Source organism: Gadus chalcogrammus, chromosome 20 (assembly GCF_026213295.1).
Source record: "Gadus chalcogrammus isolate NIFS_2021 chromosome 20, NIFS_Gcha_1.0, whole genome shotgun sequence".
Lineage (NCBI taxonomy): Eukaryota > Metazoa > Chordata > Actinopteri > Gadiformes > Gadidae > Gadus > Gadus chalcogrammus.
Window position 1 is genome coordinate 74,022 of NC_079431.1, and position 12,934 is coordinate 86,955.

Genomic DNA, 12,934 nt, shown 5'->3' on the forward strand with positions numbered 1-12,934 from the left:
GTATTCTATTTATTTATTTAAATATAAATGTATTTACGAAGCGTCGACATACACGTCATTTCCGGAACACAAATCCCTTAGTTTCCGGATGCGCGCGATTTTTTGAAAGCAACTCGCGGATTAACGGACAACAGAAAGTGTGTTTATACATTAAGGTTAGTAACTTTACACTTTATTAAATCCTACATTTTAATATTTTAAACACTAAGGTTAGTATGTTGTCTTTGTGAAAAGGTTTTAAACACTGACGTCCACTCATCACAGATTATGACCATGGCTTCTATCAAAGATCCCCATGTCGTCGACTCGTTCCGAGTGGCGATGGAGGAGGTCTACAGCCGGCTCCTGGTCCAGACCTCCGGGGAGATAAGCGAGGCTGCTGTGGAGTTGGGCCTGTCCCACAGACTGTCCATGAAGTCTGCTGCGGGTAGGCCTCCACGTCTCTTGGTTTAACTGTAACGTTGCCATCGTCTTTGTTGGAAGGAATTCCATTATCAACTGCTACTACAGATGTTGCACATCATGTAATCTAACCCTTACACATTATAATGATATTACTTTCAAAAGCTAACAGTGTGTCACATTATAATGATATTACTTTCAAAAGCTAACAGTGTGTCACATTAACGAATGCGTGTAAGAAAGGCATTCTTACGTCAGGCATTTATCTATTAAAGAGTCAAAGCGTTTTTCCAATATACAACGTAAGGTCATTTGTTTAAAGTTGCAGTCTGTAGGATTTAGTAGCATCTAGCGATGAGTAGGCAGATTGACACCAACTGAATATCTACCCTCCATTTACACCCTATGGCAGAGAAGGTCCCCTTAGAGAGAGGACCCTGTCCCTTAAGGAGGGGTCCTGTCCCTTAAGGAGAGGCTCTGTCCCTTAAGGAGGGGACCTGTCCCTTAAGGAGAGGACCTGTCCCTTAAGGAGAGGCTCTGTCCCTTAAGGAGGGGACCTGTCCCTTAAGGAGAGGACCTGTCCCTTAAGGAGAGGACCTGTCCCTTAAGGAGAGGCTCTGTCCCTTAAGGAGGGGACCTGTCCCTTAAGGAGAGGACCTGTCCCTTAAGGAGGGGACCTGTCCCTTAAGGAGAGGCTCTGTCCCCTTAAGGAGAGGCTCTGTCCCTTAAGGAGACCCTTTGTAGATATAAGGGCTCTTCTAAGGGTACCAAACACCATTCCTATGGGATTATATCCTCAATAAAATGTAATTATGAACACAATATTACATTTCTGCCGTCCGTTCTGTGAGCTGCACTACATTTGACACACTGCGCTTTGTTTTAAATTGGACCTAGCTTTGATGAATCTGCTGTAGTGAATTAATGAATCGATTGGTGTGTTTAGATACCTGCTCCAAGAAATGTGAGGACGACAAGCTGTTTGAAACCATTCAGACAAACGAACAGGGTGAGAACCTACTTTGTTCTACTGTATGAGAACCCGCTATATACACACTCGGCTATACTGATGGAGTTGGGGAACCCGCTATACACTCTATGTTTTACTGATGGAGTTGGAGAACCCGCTATACACTCTATGTTTTACTGATGGAGTTGGAGATCCTGCTTTATACACTCTGTTCTTCTGATGGTGTTGGAGAACCTGCTATATACTCTGTTCTACATGGGTTAGAGTTAACTCACTCTTCCCTGTCTTGTACAGATAATCTTGAGGCTGACCCATTAACACACTTCTTTGCTTGTGAGATGACGAAATAACCCGACCATAACCAAACTAACTATAACATAAACTAGGCCACCATAACCATAGCCTGGCTCCGCAGGCCTAAGTACTTCCGCTCAATTTGAATTCCCCTTCAGTACTACGTCGGGTCTGCGGTATGTTAGTGGGTTTAGGGTTAGAGTAACCCTAATTCCCCTTCAGTACTACGTCGGGTCTGCGGTATGTTAGTGGGTTTAGGGTTAGGGTAACCCTAATTCCCCTTCATTACTACGTCGGGTCTGCGGTATGTTAGTGGGTTTAGGGTTAGAGTAACCCTAATTCCCCTTCATTACTACGTCGGGTCTGCGGTATGTTAGTGGGTTTAGGGGTTAGAGTAACCCTAATTCCCCTTCAGTACTACGTCGGGTCTGCGGTATGTTAGTGGGTTTAGGGGTTAGAGTAACCCTAATTCCCCTTCAGTACTACGTCGGGTCTGCGGTATGTTAGTGGGTTTAGGGGTTAGAGTAACCCTAATTCCCCTTCAGTACTACGTCGGGTCTGCGGTATGTTAGTGGGTTTAGGGGTTAGAGTAACCCTAATTCCCCTTCAGTACTACGTCGGGTCTGCGGTATGTTAGTGGGTTTAGGGTTAGAGTAACCCTAATTCCCCTTCATTACTACGTCGGGTCTGCGGTATGTTAGTGGGTTTAGGGTTAGAGTAACCCTAATTCCCCTTCAGTACTACGTCGGGTCTGCGGTATGTTAGTGGGTTTAGGGTTAGAGTAACCCTAATTCCCCTTCAGTACTACGTCGGGTCTGCGGTATGTTAGTGGGTTTAGGGTTAGAGTAACCCTAATTCCCCTTCATTACTACGTCGGGTCTGCGGTATGTTAGTGGGTTTAGGGTTAGGGTAACCCTAATTCCCCTTCAGTACTACGTCGGGTCTGCGGTATGTTAGTGGGTTTAGGGTTAGAGTAACCCTAATTCCCCTTCAGTACTACGTCGGGTCTGCGGTATGTTAGTGGGTTTAGGGTTAGAGTAACCCTAATTCCCCTTCAGTACTACGTCGGGGTCTGCGGTATGTTAGTGGGTTTAGGGGTTAGAGTAACCCTAATTCCCCTTCAGTACTACGTCGGGTCTGCGGTATGTTAGTGGGTTTAGGGTTAGAGTAACCCTAATTCCCCTTCATTACTACGTCGGGTCTGCGGTATGTTAGTGGGTTTAGGGTTAGGGTAACCCTAATTCCCCTTCAGTACTACGTCGGGGTCTGCGGTATGTTAGTGGGTTTAGGGTTAGAGTAACCCTAATTCCCCTTCATTACTACGTCGGGTCTGCGGTATGTTAGTGGGTTTAGGGGTTAGAGTAACCCTAATTCCCCTTCAGTACTACGTCGGGGTCTGCGGTATGAGTGGCTGAGAACAATGACATTAAAGTCAGCTCTCGTTCACTCACAGTGTTTGGATTGTTTACAGCCAAACAGTTTGATTCCTGGCCAAACGTTAGCGATTGGTTATGGCCGATCCAGAGTGGCACTGGGCTGATCCAATAGTTTTAAACTTCCAACAGAGTGACACCCGCCTTCAAGTGAGTTAATGTTTGTCAATCGAGTAGGTACAGACTCTGTGCAAAGGGAATGAAGAACGAGAGTCTGGTAGGACCGGGCTACCATAACCAGACTCTAACCAAACATAACTTAACCCACCATAACCCAACTCTAACTTAACCCACCATAACCCAACTCTAATTCAACCCACCATAACCCAACTCTAACTTAACCCACCATAGCCTAACCAAACCATAACCCAACTCTAACTTAACCCACCATAGCCTAACCAAACCATAACCCAACTCTAACTTAACCCACCATAGCCTAACCAAACCATAACCCAACTCTAACTTAACCCACCATAGCCTAACCAAACCATAACCCAACTCTAACTTAACCCACCATAGCCTAACCAAACCATAACCCAACTCTAACTTAACCCACCATAGCCTAACCAAACCATAACCCAACTCTAACTTAACCCACCATAACCTAACCAAACTATAACCCAACTCTAACTTAACCCACCATAACCTAACCAAACCATAACCAAACTAGCTTAACTTAACCCACCATAGCCTAACCATAACCGAACCAGGGTTTCCCGCAGCACTTTACAGCTTAGGCTGAGCAACGCACGCCTGCCGCCTAACTACCACGTCAAAAGAATGAAAACTGGTGCAGCGATATATAAATGTAGTGAATTATCATAATTTCGTCCTCCTTAATATATTTAGTAATACTTGAAGGTTGATGTGTTGGTTGTTGGAACCAGACCTGGCTAAGAAGACCCTGCTCATGAAGGAGAAGAGGGACTCCATTTCACGAAGCCTGGTGGAGATGGAGCAGAAACAGGGGCAGAAAGACGCCCTCCGGCTGCAGATGGAGACCCTGAGAGAGGAGCAGGTGGAGAGGAGGGGCTGTGAGTCACTGGCCTCCAGAGGTATCCATTGGTCCAGTGAGGTGTGTTGTCACCCCTCCCATGTGGCTCTTCTTGTGCTCCTCAGTGGTCGTATCTCAGAACAGAGCCAACAAGGACAGGCTGAAGAATCTGTTGAAGGCCAAGCAGGTGTTTCAGGAACGGCTGGGCCTGGAGATCAGAAGAATCCACGGTGCAGAACTCTGTCTGTCTGTCCGTCTACCTCAGGCCTACCCGTTAGGGTTAGGCTAACCCTAACATCAGGCCTACCCGTTAGGGTTAGGCTAACCCTAACCTCAGGCCTACCCGTTAGGATTAGGCTAACCCTAACCTCAGGCCTACCCGTTACCTCATGCCTACCCATCAAATTTCTTGTTCAGAACAAACTTGTATAATTGAAATAATGTTTATGTACAATAATAATGCATTTATAATTATAGTTATTGCACTTACATTTTTTCTGTTTTTGTTTTTTTCTGAAAGGCCAAAAGCTGCAGTTTGTTTTCCAGAATGTTAACCCTGCAAGTCCTGAAAACGTATATACCTTCACCATGGGGATTAATGCAGACGGCTCCTATCAGAGTAGGTCTTCATCTCATCCTTACGTTATGGGCCTCTGATACATATATGCTCTCAGCTAGCTTGGCTTATTAACCAATGGAAAACACTCAAAAAGCACTTTGTCATTCTCCAAAGGATTGTTCAAGTTCAAGCTTTGAATACTCAGTCATGTCATTTAGCTACCCGGTGCTAATGGTCTCTTATTCACTCAGTCATGTCTAGCGACCCGGTGCTAATGGTCTCTTATTCACTCAGTCATGTCTAGCGACCCGGTGCTAATGGTCTCTTATTCACTCAGTCATGTCTAGTGACCCAGTGCTAATGGTCTCTTATTCACTCAATCATGTCTAGCGACCCGGTGCTAATGGTCTCTTATTCACGACTCAGTCATGTCTAGCGACCCGGTGCTAATGGTCTCTTATTCACGACTCAGTCATGTCTAGCGACCCGGTGCTAATGGTCTCTTATTCACTCAGTCATGTCTAGCGACCCGGTGCTAATGGTCTCTTATTCACTCAGTCATGTCTAGCGACCCAGTGCTGGAGTCCCTGGGGGATCTGGACAAGCGGCTCAAACAGACCAATAACATCTCCGCCTTCTTGGCCAACATCAGGAAGGAGTTCGTTGCCCAGGCATGCTTCTCGACCGGCTCCTAGACCGGCTTTTAGGCTTCGAGATCGGAAAAAGACGAGTTGGTTCTAAGATGCAAGTCTGGAACTAAACACGTTTATGATCCAGTGAGTCTGGCACCCAGACAGAAGACTTTCTTCATCTTGTAAATGTTGATTTTTTAACTAGAAAACATCTGAACCATGGTGTGTGTATTGTATGTGTGCGTATCCTGTTTATTGTACTCTGCACCTTACCTTGGAACCCAATATATTATTTTTTGTTATTTTGTACTATATTTGTTTGTTCTTATAAAGTTGGCTCCTTTTTGGAGCAAGACAAATGAGTCGGTGAATCAGTCGGAAGTAATTTTATCACACATTACATCAAATTTCTACCAAAACTAAGTGCACAGTCCGTACGACAGACAAAGTACAAAACACATGGACTAATCCCCACCTATATAATCTATCCATATATCTAGATGTATGAGTATTATATCTGGATAGAGAGATTCTATATTAGCATAGCTGCAAGAGCAGGAGAGGAGGGTGACGTCCTGCCCCCTCTTCGTATTGAATAACGAATGAATGGCGTCCGCGGGAGAGGCGCTGGGCTCGCTTCACCGGCTGACGAGGGAGGGGGGCGGCTGCTCAACTCCTCCACTACATCTTACCCAGCGCCTCATGGGGGGCCTTGCTCAGGGTGAGGGGGCCCCTGGTCTGGGGGAGGGGCCCCCTTGTTGTACATGCTGGAGGTCTGTCTGGAGGACCTCATGACCACTGGACGGGTCAGTTGAATAACACTGTGCTCACAATCCTTTAGAAAGAAAACAGATTCAATAAATGACAGAGTAGGGGGTACAAGCTCAAACATAAGAGGAGATTATTTGCATTGAGACCTTGTCCTTCCATTTGGAGATGCTGTGGCTGAAGCTGTGGCTGAAGCGATGGATGGCCCTGCCCTCCCCCAGCGCCACCAGCGACAGGGACACCTTATAATGAGTGGCTTCAAGGAGATCCTGCTTCAGGGTTGTCTACATGTCACAGCAAGAAATATATTGAATTATAGATATTTATTCAAGCTAGATCAACTCAGATCCAGCTGTCCTACTATGATTTTGCATAGTAGGACCTTTTTCCGTGAGTTAAACCTTGTTCCTTGATTCGCTACCGAGATATTCTGCCCAAGAAAAGTCATCAGCACAAGTATATGAAGCTTTCAGGAGGGTTTTTAACTTGTATTTCTACATTTGAAACCTTTACCGAAAGCCATTACAACTGACGACTGCTGTCCCAGAAGTCAGCTAAATTAGTTATATATATAATATCACACGCACTTTCCACCAGATCTGAGCTGCTCTTCCATCAGACTTTAGATATGAATCTGAAGTCCAGTTTGTGAGACTACCCTAAAACCAACCCTAACTCTAACCCCAATACCATATTTCTAACCCTAAAACTATGAAAAGACAATGTCAGAAAATACAAAGTGGGTCACCTCCTCGAGCAGCTGCCGGGTTTCCTTCATGTTCTTCTGGTTTGCAGAGGAGGGATTATCAGAGTTGCTTTTCATCAGTTTCAGTAGTCCTATCATAAAAAAAACTAAACAATTTAACACAAAAATCAAATCATCTTGCCTTAGTATTCTATTAGCCACTCCATCTGCTGTTGACAAAAAGAGGGGATTAATTAATCCATGATTAAGGGTATCATCAACCAGCCAATTAAGAGATTCACCCTCGCGATCTTTCTTTGTCTTTGCAATGCTTTCTTCCAAACGTTGGAGTTTCACTTTGATGGCGTCTCTCCTTCTCTCCTTCCCCATCAGGGATTTGCTGTCTTCCTCCTAGTGCATAGTAATGAAAAGTGTGTGTTCAGTGTTCCTCATGTGGGGCCTAATGCCCGACTAAAGCTTCCTCTGTGTCCCACGTATCAGTGTATGGTTTAGGGACAGCACCGCCTCTCGCTCTGTCTCAGAACTAAGAGAGGTGCTCTTTCTTGGGTAACGGGTACATTCCCATGGGTCCAACCAAAATGGGATTGATTTGATTTATCTTTTATTTGATCTATATAATGAACTGAGAGCCACAGCAGCCTTACAAAATAGTCAGCCATCAAAAAGTCTGCTTTGTTCTCCTGGGCTGTGGCACTGGTTTCCTCCACCAGCGCTTGGATGTCCTTCTGCAAGTCCACTCTCTGCATCGCCTGCTCAACCCCCCTCTGACCCTGGGGGAGGGAATACAGTAGGGTTAGGGTTACCCTAACCCTAACCCTAACCCATCCATCTGTATGCAGCCGAAGGTAAGAAGTCCACAACATGATCATGTGGAATGAAAGGGAAGGAGTAGAGTTGCACCTGCATGAGGCTCTGTCCAAAGCCTGAAATGTGGAGGCGGTATCTGTCCAGAGTGGTGCTCAAAATCTCCAGGCGCTGCTTCTCCAGCTCCTGGATTATCTGAGAGGTGGAAGGAGGTTAATACTTTGGGAAGTATATTCTATCATTTCCTGTCGGGGATTAATAAAGTACAACCTTATCGCGCAACGAAGCCAGTGGCCCCCGAGCAGCCCACCTGAACTCTGACCTCACGTCAGACGTGTACCAATACCAAAACTGGCTGCACAAAAAAACACATTTGATTGACCCTACATTGATTTAGAGATGTGCAGGCCGTCTTTGACCCCTGACCCCTGAATCAAACCTCTCTACTCCCCACCCCAAACTTTAGCTTGAAGCGGGGATCTATTAACAGAAGGAACGCCAACTGGATGGGTTCCAGTGAGAGCCAGAGCTGCTCAACTGTAGCTCATGTATACAAACATCTCACCTTGTTCCACACGTTCTCATCTCACCTCGTTCCACACGTTCTCATCTCACCTTGTTCCACACGTTCTCATCTCACCTCGTTCCACACGTTCTCATCTCACCTCGTTCCACACGTTCTCATCTCACCTCGTTCCACACGTTCTCATCTCACCTTGTTCCACACGTTCTCATCTCATCTCGTTCCACACGTTCTCATCTCATCTCGTTCCACACGTTCTCATCTCACCTTGTTCCACACGTTCTCATCTCACCTTGTTCCACACGTTCTCATCTCACCTCGTTCCACACGTTCTCATCTCACCTCGTTCCACACGTTCTCATCTCACCTCGTTCCACACGTTCTCATCTCATCTTGTGTTTTTCTAATTCTTTAATTAACCCTGTATTTCTTCTCCTTGCTGTCGTTGCTCTGTGAGCCGCCAACACACCTGGTAGCAGTTCTTCAACGTGTTCTCCCACTTCAGTCGGACCTGATGGCCCTCCATGTTCCTGCTAAAGTATTCCTCGTCCAGTTTGGCCTGGGTCTGTGCTGATTTGGTCAGTCGGTTGAGCATCTGTTGGTCCAGGTGCAACACGTACATACATCTAGCATGACCGTTGATCCATCAACACGTACATACATCTAGCATGACCCTTGGTGCAGCAAATATGTACAGTTCATTCAAGCAGCAGGTAGGGGTTAGACAGTACAGGTCATTAAGGAGCAGGAAGGGGTTAGACAGTACAGAGACAGGTCATTAAGCAGCAGGTAGGGGTTAGACAGTACAGAGACCGGTCATTAAGGAGCAGGTAGGGGTTAGACAGTACAGATACAGGTCATTAAGAAGCAGGTAGGGGTTAGACAGTACAGAGACCGGTCATTAAGGAGCAGGTAGGGGTTAGACAGTACAGATACAGGTCATTAAGAAGCAGGTAGGGGGGTTAGACAGTACAGAGACGGGTCACTAAGGAGCAGGTAGGGGTTGGGCAGTACAGAGACCGGTCATTAAGGAGCAGGTAGGGGTTAGACAGTACAGGTACAGGTCATTAAGGAGCAGGTAGGGGTTAGACAGTACAGAGACGGGTCACTAAGGAGCAGGTAGGGGTTGGGCAGTACAGAGACCGGTCATTAAGGAGCAGGTAGGGGTTAGACAGTACAGGTACAGGTCATTAAGGAGCAGGTAAGGGTTAGACAGTACAGAGACAGGTCATTAAGAAGCAGGTAGGGGGGTTAGACAGTACAGAGACGGGTCACTAAGGAGCAGGTAGGGGTTGGACAGTACAGAGACCGGTCATTAAGGAGCAGGTAGGGGTTAGACAGTACAGAGACAGGTCATTAAGGAGCAGGTAGGGGTTAGACAGTACAGAGACAGGTCATTAAGGAGCAGGTAGGGGGGTTAGACAGTACAGAGACGGGTCACTAAGGAGCAGGTAGGGGTTGGGCAGTACAGAGACCGGTCATTAAGGAGCAGGTAGGGGTTAGACAGTACAGGTACAGGTCATTAAGGAGCAGGTAGGGGTTAGACAGTACAGAGACAGGTCATTAAGAAGCAGGTAGGGGGGTTAGACAGTACAGAGACGGGTCACTAAGGAGCAGGTAGGGGTTGGACAGTACAGAGACCGGTCATTAAGGAGCAGGTAGGGGTTAGACAGTACAGAGACAGGTCATTAAGGAGCAGGTAGGGGTTAGACAGTACAGAGACAGGTCATTAAGGAGCAGGTAGGGGTTAGACAGTACAGGTACAGGTCATTAAGGAGCAGGTAGGAGTTAGACAGTACAGGTCATTAAGGTGCAGGTAGGGGTTAGACAGTACAGGTCATTAAGGAGCAGGTAGGGGTTAGACAGTACAGGTACGGGTCATTAAGGAGCAGGTAGGGGTTAGACAGTACAGAGACAGGTCATTAAGGAGCAGCTAGGGGTTAGACAGTACAGGTACAGGTCATTAAGGAGCAGGTAGGGGTTAGACAGTACAGGTACAGGTCATTAACCCTTGCTTCACATATCTGTGAAGCGAGGGGAACAGTCCGAGCACATCTGGTGGAGAACGGAAAGTCATCGGGGAATGACTATGACGGTTGAGAAGATTGGGGGTCATGTGATTTAAAGTTATTATGGAAAAGGATTTTTCCTTTACCTTTTGTTTTTCCTTTTCAGTGCAGATGTGCTTATTGGTTTCAACAAAGTTGACGAGTGCCTCGTGCTCTCTGGTTATCCCGACCAGTTTCTTCTTCATCTGTTCGATGAGGAAGACAACTCACATTAAAACTGAATATATGTACTGTTAAAGTCAACTCAAGAGAAAACGATTATTCACCAAAAACTTGATAAGATGATCCCTGAAATGTAGTTATATGATTTGAAAAGTCCCTTTGTTGATTTTTGTATCTACTGTATCATTCATTTGACATTTTTTACCAATCATTGATTAATAACTATGTGAAGATGTTTAGGTAAAATTTAATTTATCTGTAAATCCTTTTCTGACAACATTAAAGGCCGAGACTTTGGGTAAAAGCCTATTATGACCACATCATATCTAATCTCTACCCTTTTCCTGAGTTTATTTTCGTTCAGTGGAAAACACATAACAATGTGATTCCAATGTAATAATAACTCAAATAAAAACTGGTTATATAATATAATAACAACTATAATAATAATATGAAACATTGGGAAACCTTCAGTTGCTCGTTCCAGTTGGCTGTCAACAGTTTTCCGGTTTTCTCGACATGATTGTCAAGCTTTGATGACATCATCATGAACACCACAGCAGACAAAGGAATAGAGACATAAGGTATGGGATCAAATATATTTGATAAAGATCATGTGATAAACTTTACGAAGGCGTGAATCGCATACAGGCCTCTTCCTTTTACTGTGCTCGTCTAAAACTTGTCGTAATTCCAGGACGGCTTCTTGCTGGAAAGCATTTCCCAGAGTTCTGGAAGATGACATTGGTTTAGATCAGTTATGACAGGGTAAGGTTAGGAAGGGTGGAGTTAGGGTCTGGTTTAGGGTGGGTGGAGTTAGGGTCTGGTTTAGGGTAGGTGAGGTTAGGGTTGGGGTTAGGTTGGTTGGATTAGGGTAGGTTGAGTTAGGATGGGTGGGGTTAGGGTTGGGGTGTTTATGGTTTGGATTAGGGTGGGTGGGGTTAGGGTGGGTGGAGTTAGGGTTGGGGTTAGGTTGGTGGGTTAGGGTAGGTTGAGTTAGGGTGGGTGGGGTTAGTAAGGGTGGTTGAGGGGGTGCACCTGTGTGTGTCTGCTGTGGAGTACATCTCGTCCGACACGTGGCACCAGGCGCTGTAGGTGGAACTTGGAGAGAAAGCAGAAGGACGGTCAAATGGACGCGTGGGATTAGGGAGCCTGTGATCCAGTCAGTGTTGCCAGAATGGACAGTGTGGTGGGTTGGTTTGTGGTTAATGGGACAGGTTGTGAAGTATGTGTTGCCAGATCGGACAGTGTGGTGGGTTGGTTTGTGGTTAATGGTACAGGTTGTGAAGTTAGTGTTGCCAGATCGGACAGTGTGGTGGGTTGGTTTGTGGTTAATGGGACAGGTTGTGAAGTTAGTGTTGCCAGATCGGACAGTGTGGTGGGTTGGTTTGTGGTTAATGGTACAGGTTGTGAAGTTAGTGTTGCCAGATCGGACAGTGTGGTGGGTTGGTTTGTGGTTTATGGTACAGGTTGTGAAGTATGTGTTGCCAGATTGGACAGTGTGGTGGGTTGGTTTGTGGTTAATGGGACAGGTTGTGAAGTATGTGTTGCCAGATTGGACAGTGTGGTGGGTTGGTTTGTGGTTAATGGTACCGGTTGTGAAGTATGTGTTGCCAGATTGGACAGTGTGGTGGGTTGGTTTGTGGTTAATGGTACAGGTTGTGAAGTTAGTGTTGCCAGATTGGACAGTGTGGTGGGTTGGTTTTCAGGCAATTATTTGCAATTCTTATTTATTGGTACTTACTTATTTGACATTCCTTTTGACGCCCTGAGAAGTCTACTGGCTAGTTTCTGGATTCCTTTGGCATAGTTGAGTTCCAGCTCAGCCCTGTTCCAGTTTAATATTTACAGAACATAACTACAAATGAGTGACAGAAGGACCTGGTAGCTACGAGTAAAGCCTCACTCCTTCAGTACGTAGACATAAAGTAGTTCATGTCAAATTAAACTAGTAAACAAGTTATACCAGGCACAGGGTAGGTACCTGAAGAATATTGTGCATGATAAAGAAATTGCTATTAAAAGATTGACATGAAACACAACAAACTATTCCCCTTAACTCCCTTAACTCAGATAACACAGCGAAGGACAGAGGAAACCACTACAAAATGTTGGTACCTTGAACATACCTTTGCTGGAAAACTGCCATCAGTTCTTTGAAGAAGTATTCCCCGTGCTTTGAATATCGCTTCACATCTTGGTACAGGGAGTTGTACTGAAACAGTAAATGAGGTGACTTCAAACACCAAGAGGAACTGCCCACTCTCAACAACTCAAATTCTTTGACAAATATTCAAATAAGTTTCAAAACGTGAATTCTCACATAGCAGCTGCCCACGGGATCCCTCATCCTGCGTATCGCTCGTCGTCTGTGGACTTTGAACCTCCAGCCCAGACAAAATCACTCAGGCGGAAATCACCTGGGCTGGGATTAGTGTTTACTAAACACTGTTTAGTGTTCAGCTCTGAAGTGTGCCGTGATTATTGTTTAGTGTTCAGTACTAAAGTGGGCCATGATTAGTGATTAGTACTAAAGAGTGCTGTGATTAGTGTTTAGTACTAAAGTGGGCCGTGATTAGTGTTTAGTACTATAGTGGGCCGTGATTAGTACTAAAGTG

The 12,934-nt window shown here is 45.5% G+C and overlaps 2 protein-coding genes across 6 annotated transcripts; one reads left to right on the forward strand and one right to left on the reverse strand.

Annotated features, from left to right (window-relative positions):
• The first annotated feature begins 15 nt into the window (after positions 1–15).
• On the forward strand, positions 16–5,648 carry spc25 (SPC25 component of NDC80 kinetochore complex). 3 transcript variants are annotated; one of them, XM_056579597.1, is made up of 7 exons: positions 16–155; positions 290–427; positions 1,349–1,411; positions 3,987–4,133; positions 4,219–4,323; positions 4,614–4,712; positions 5,211–5,648. In XM_056579597.1, the coding sequence occupies exons 2-7, from the start codon at positions 322–324 to the stop codon at positions 5,345–5,347; spliced, it is 657 nt and encodes a 218-aa protein (XP_056435572.1). In that variant the 5' UTR covers positions 16–155; positions 290–321; the 3' UTR covers positions 5,348–5,648. The 3 variants fall into 3 exon arrangements, with proteins under 3 accessions (XP_056435572.1, XP_056435571.1, XP_056435570.1); XM_056579596.1 differs by having other exon boundaries at positions 265–427; positions 5,211–5,647; XM_056579595.1 differs by lacking the exon at positions 5,211–5,648 and adding an exon at positions 4,904–4,971 and having other exon boundaries at positions 82–155; positions 265–427.
• Positions 4,486–12,766, reverse strand: nostrin (nitric oxide synthase trafficking). Of its 3 annotated transcripts, none has more exons than XM_056579589.1 (14): positions 12,640–12,766; positions 12,446–12,531; positions 12,061–12,144; positions 11,355–11,417; positions 10,966–11,047; positions 10,785–10,847; positions 10,241–10,339; positions 8,555–8,680; positions 7,659–7,757; positions 7,403–7,528; positions 7,040–7,148; positions 6,801–6,904; positions 6,202–6,336; positions 4,488–6,119 (listed from the first exon to the last, which is right to left on the reverse strand). In XM_056579589.1, exons 1-14 carry the CDS (start codon positions 12,664–12,666, stop codon positions 5,985–5,987), a joined length of 1,338 nt encoding a protein of 445 aa, XP_056435564.1. In that variant the 5' UTR covers positions 12,667–12,766; the 3' UTR covers positions 4,488–5,984. The 3 variants fall into 3 exon arrangements, with proteins under 3 accessions (XP_056435567.1, XP_056435564.1, XP_056435565.1); XM_056579590.1 differs by having other exon boundaries at positions 4,489–6,119; positions 6,801–6,889; XM_056579592.1 differs by lacking the exon at positions 12,640–12,766 and having other exon boundaries at positions 4,486–6,119; positions 12,435–12,626.
• Positions 12,767–12,934: the final 168 nt, after the last annotated feature.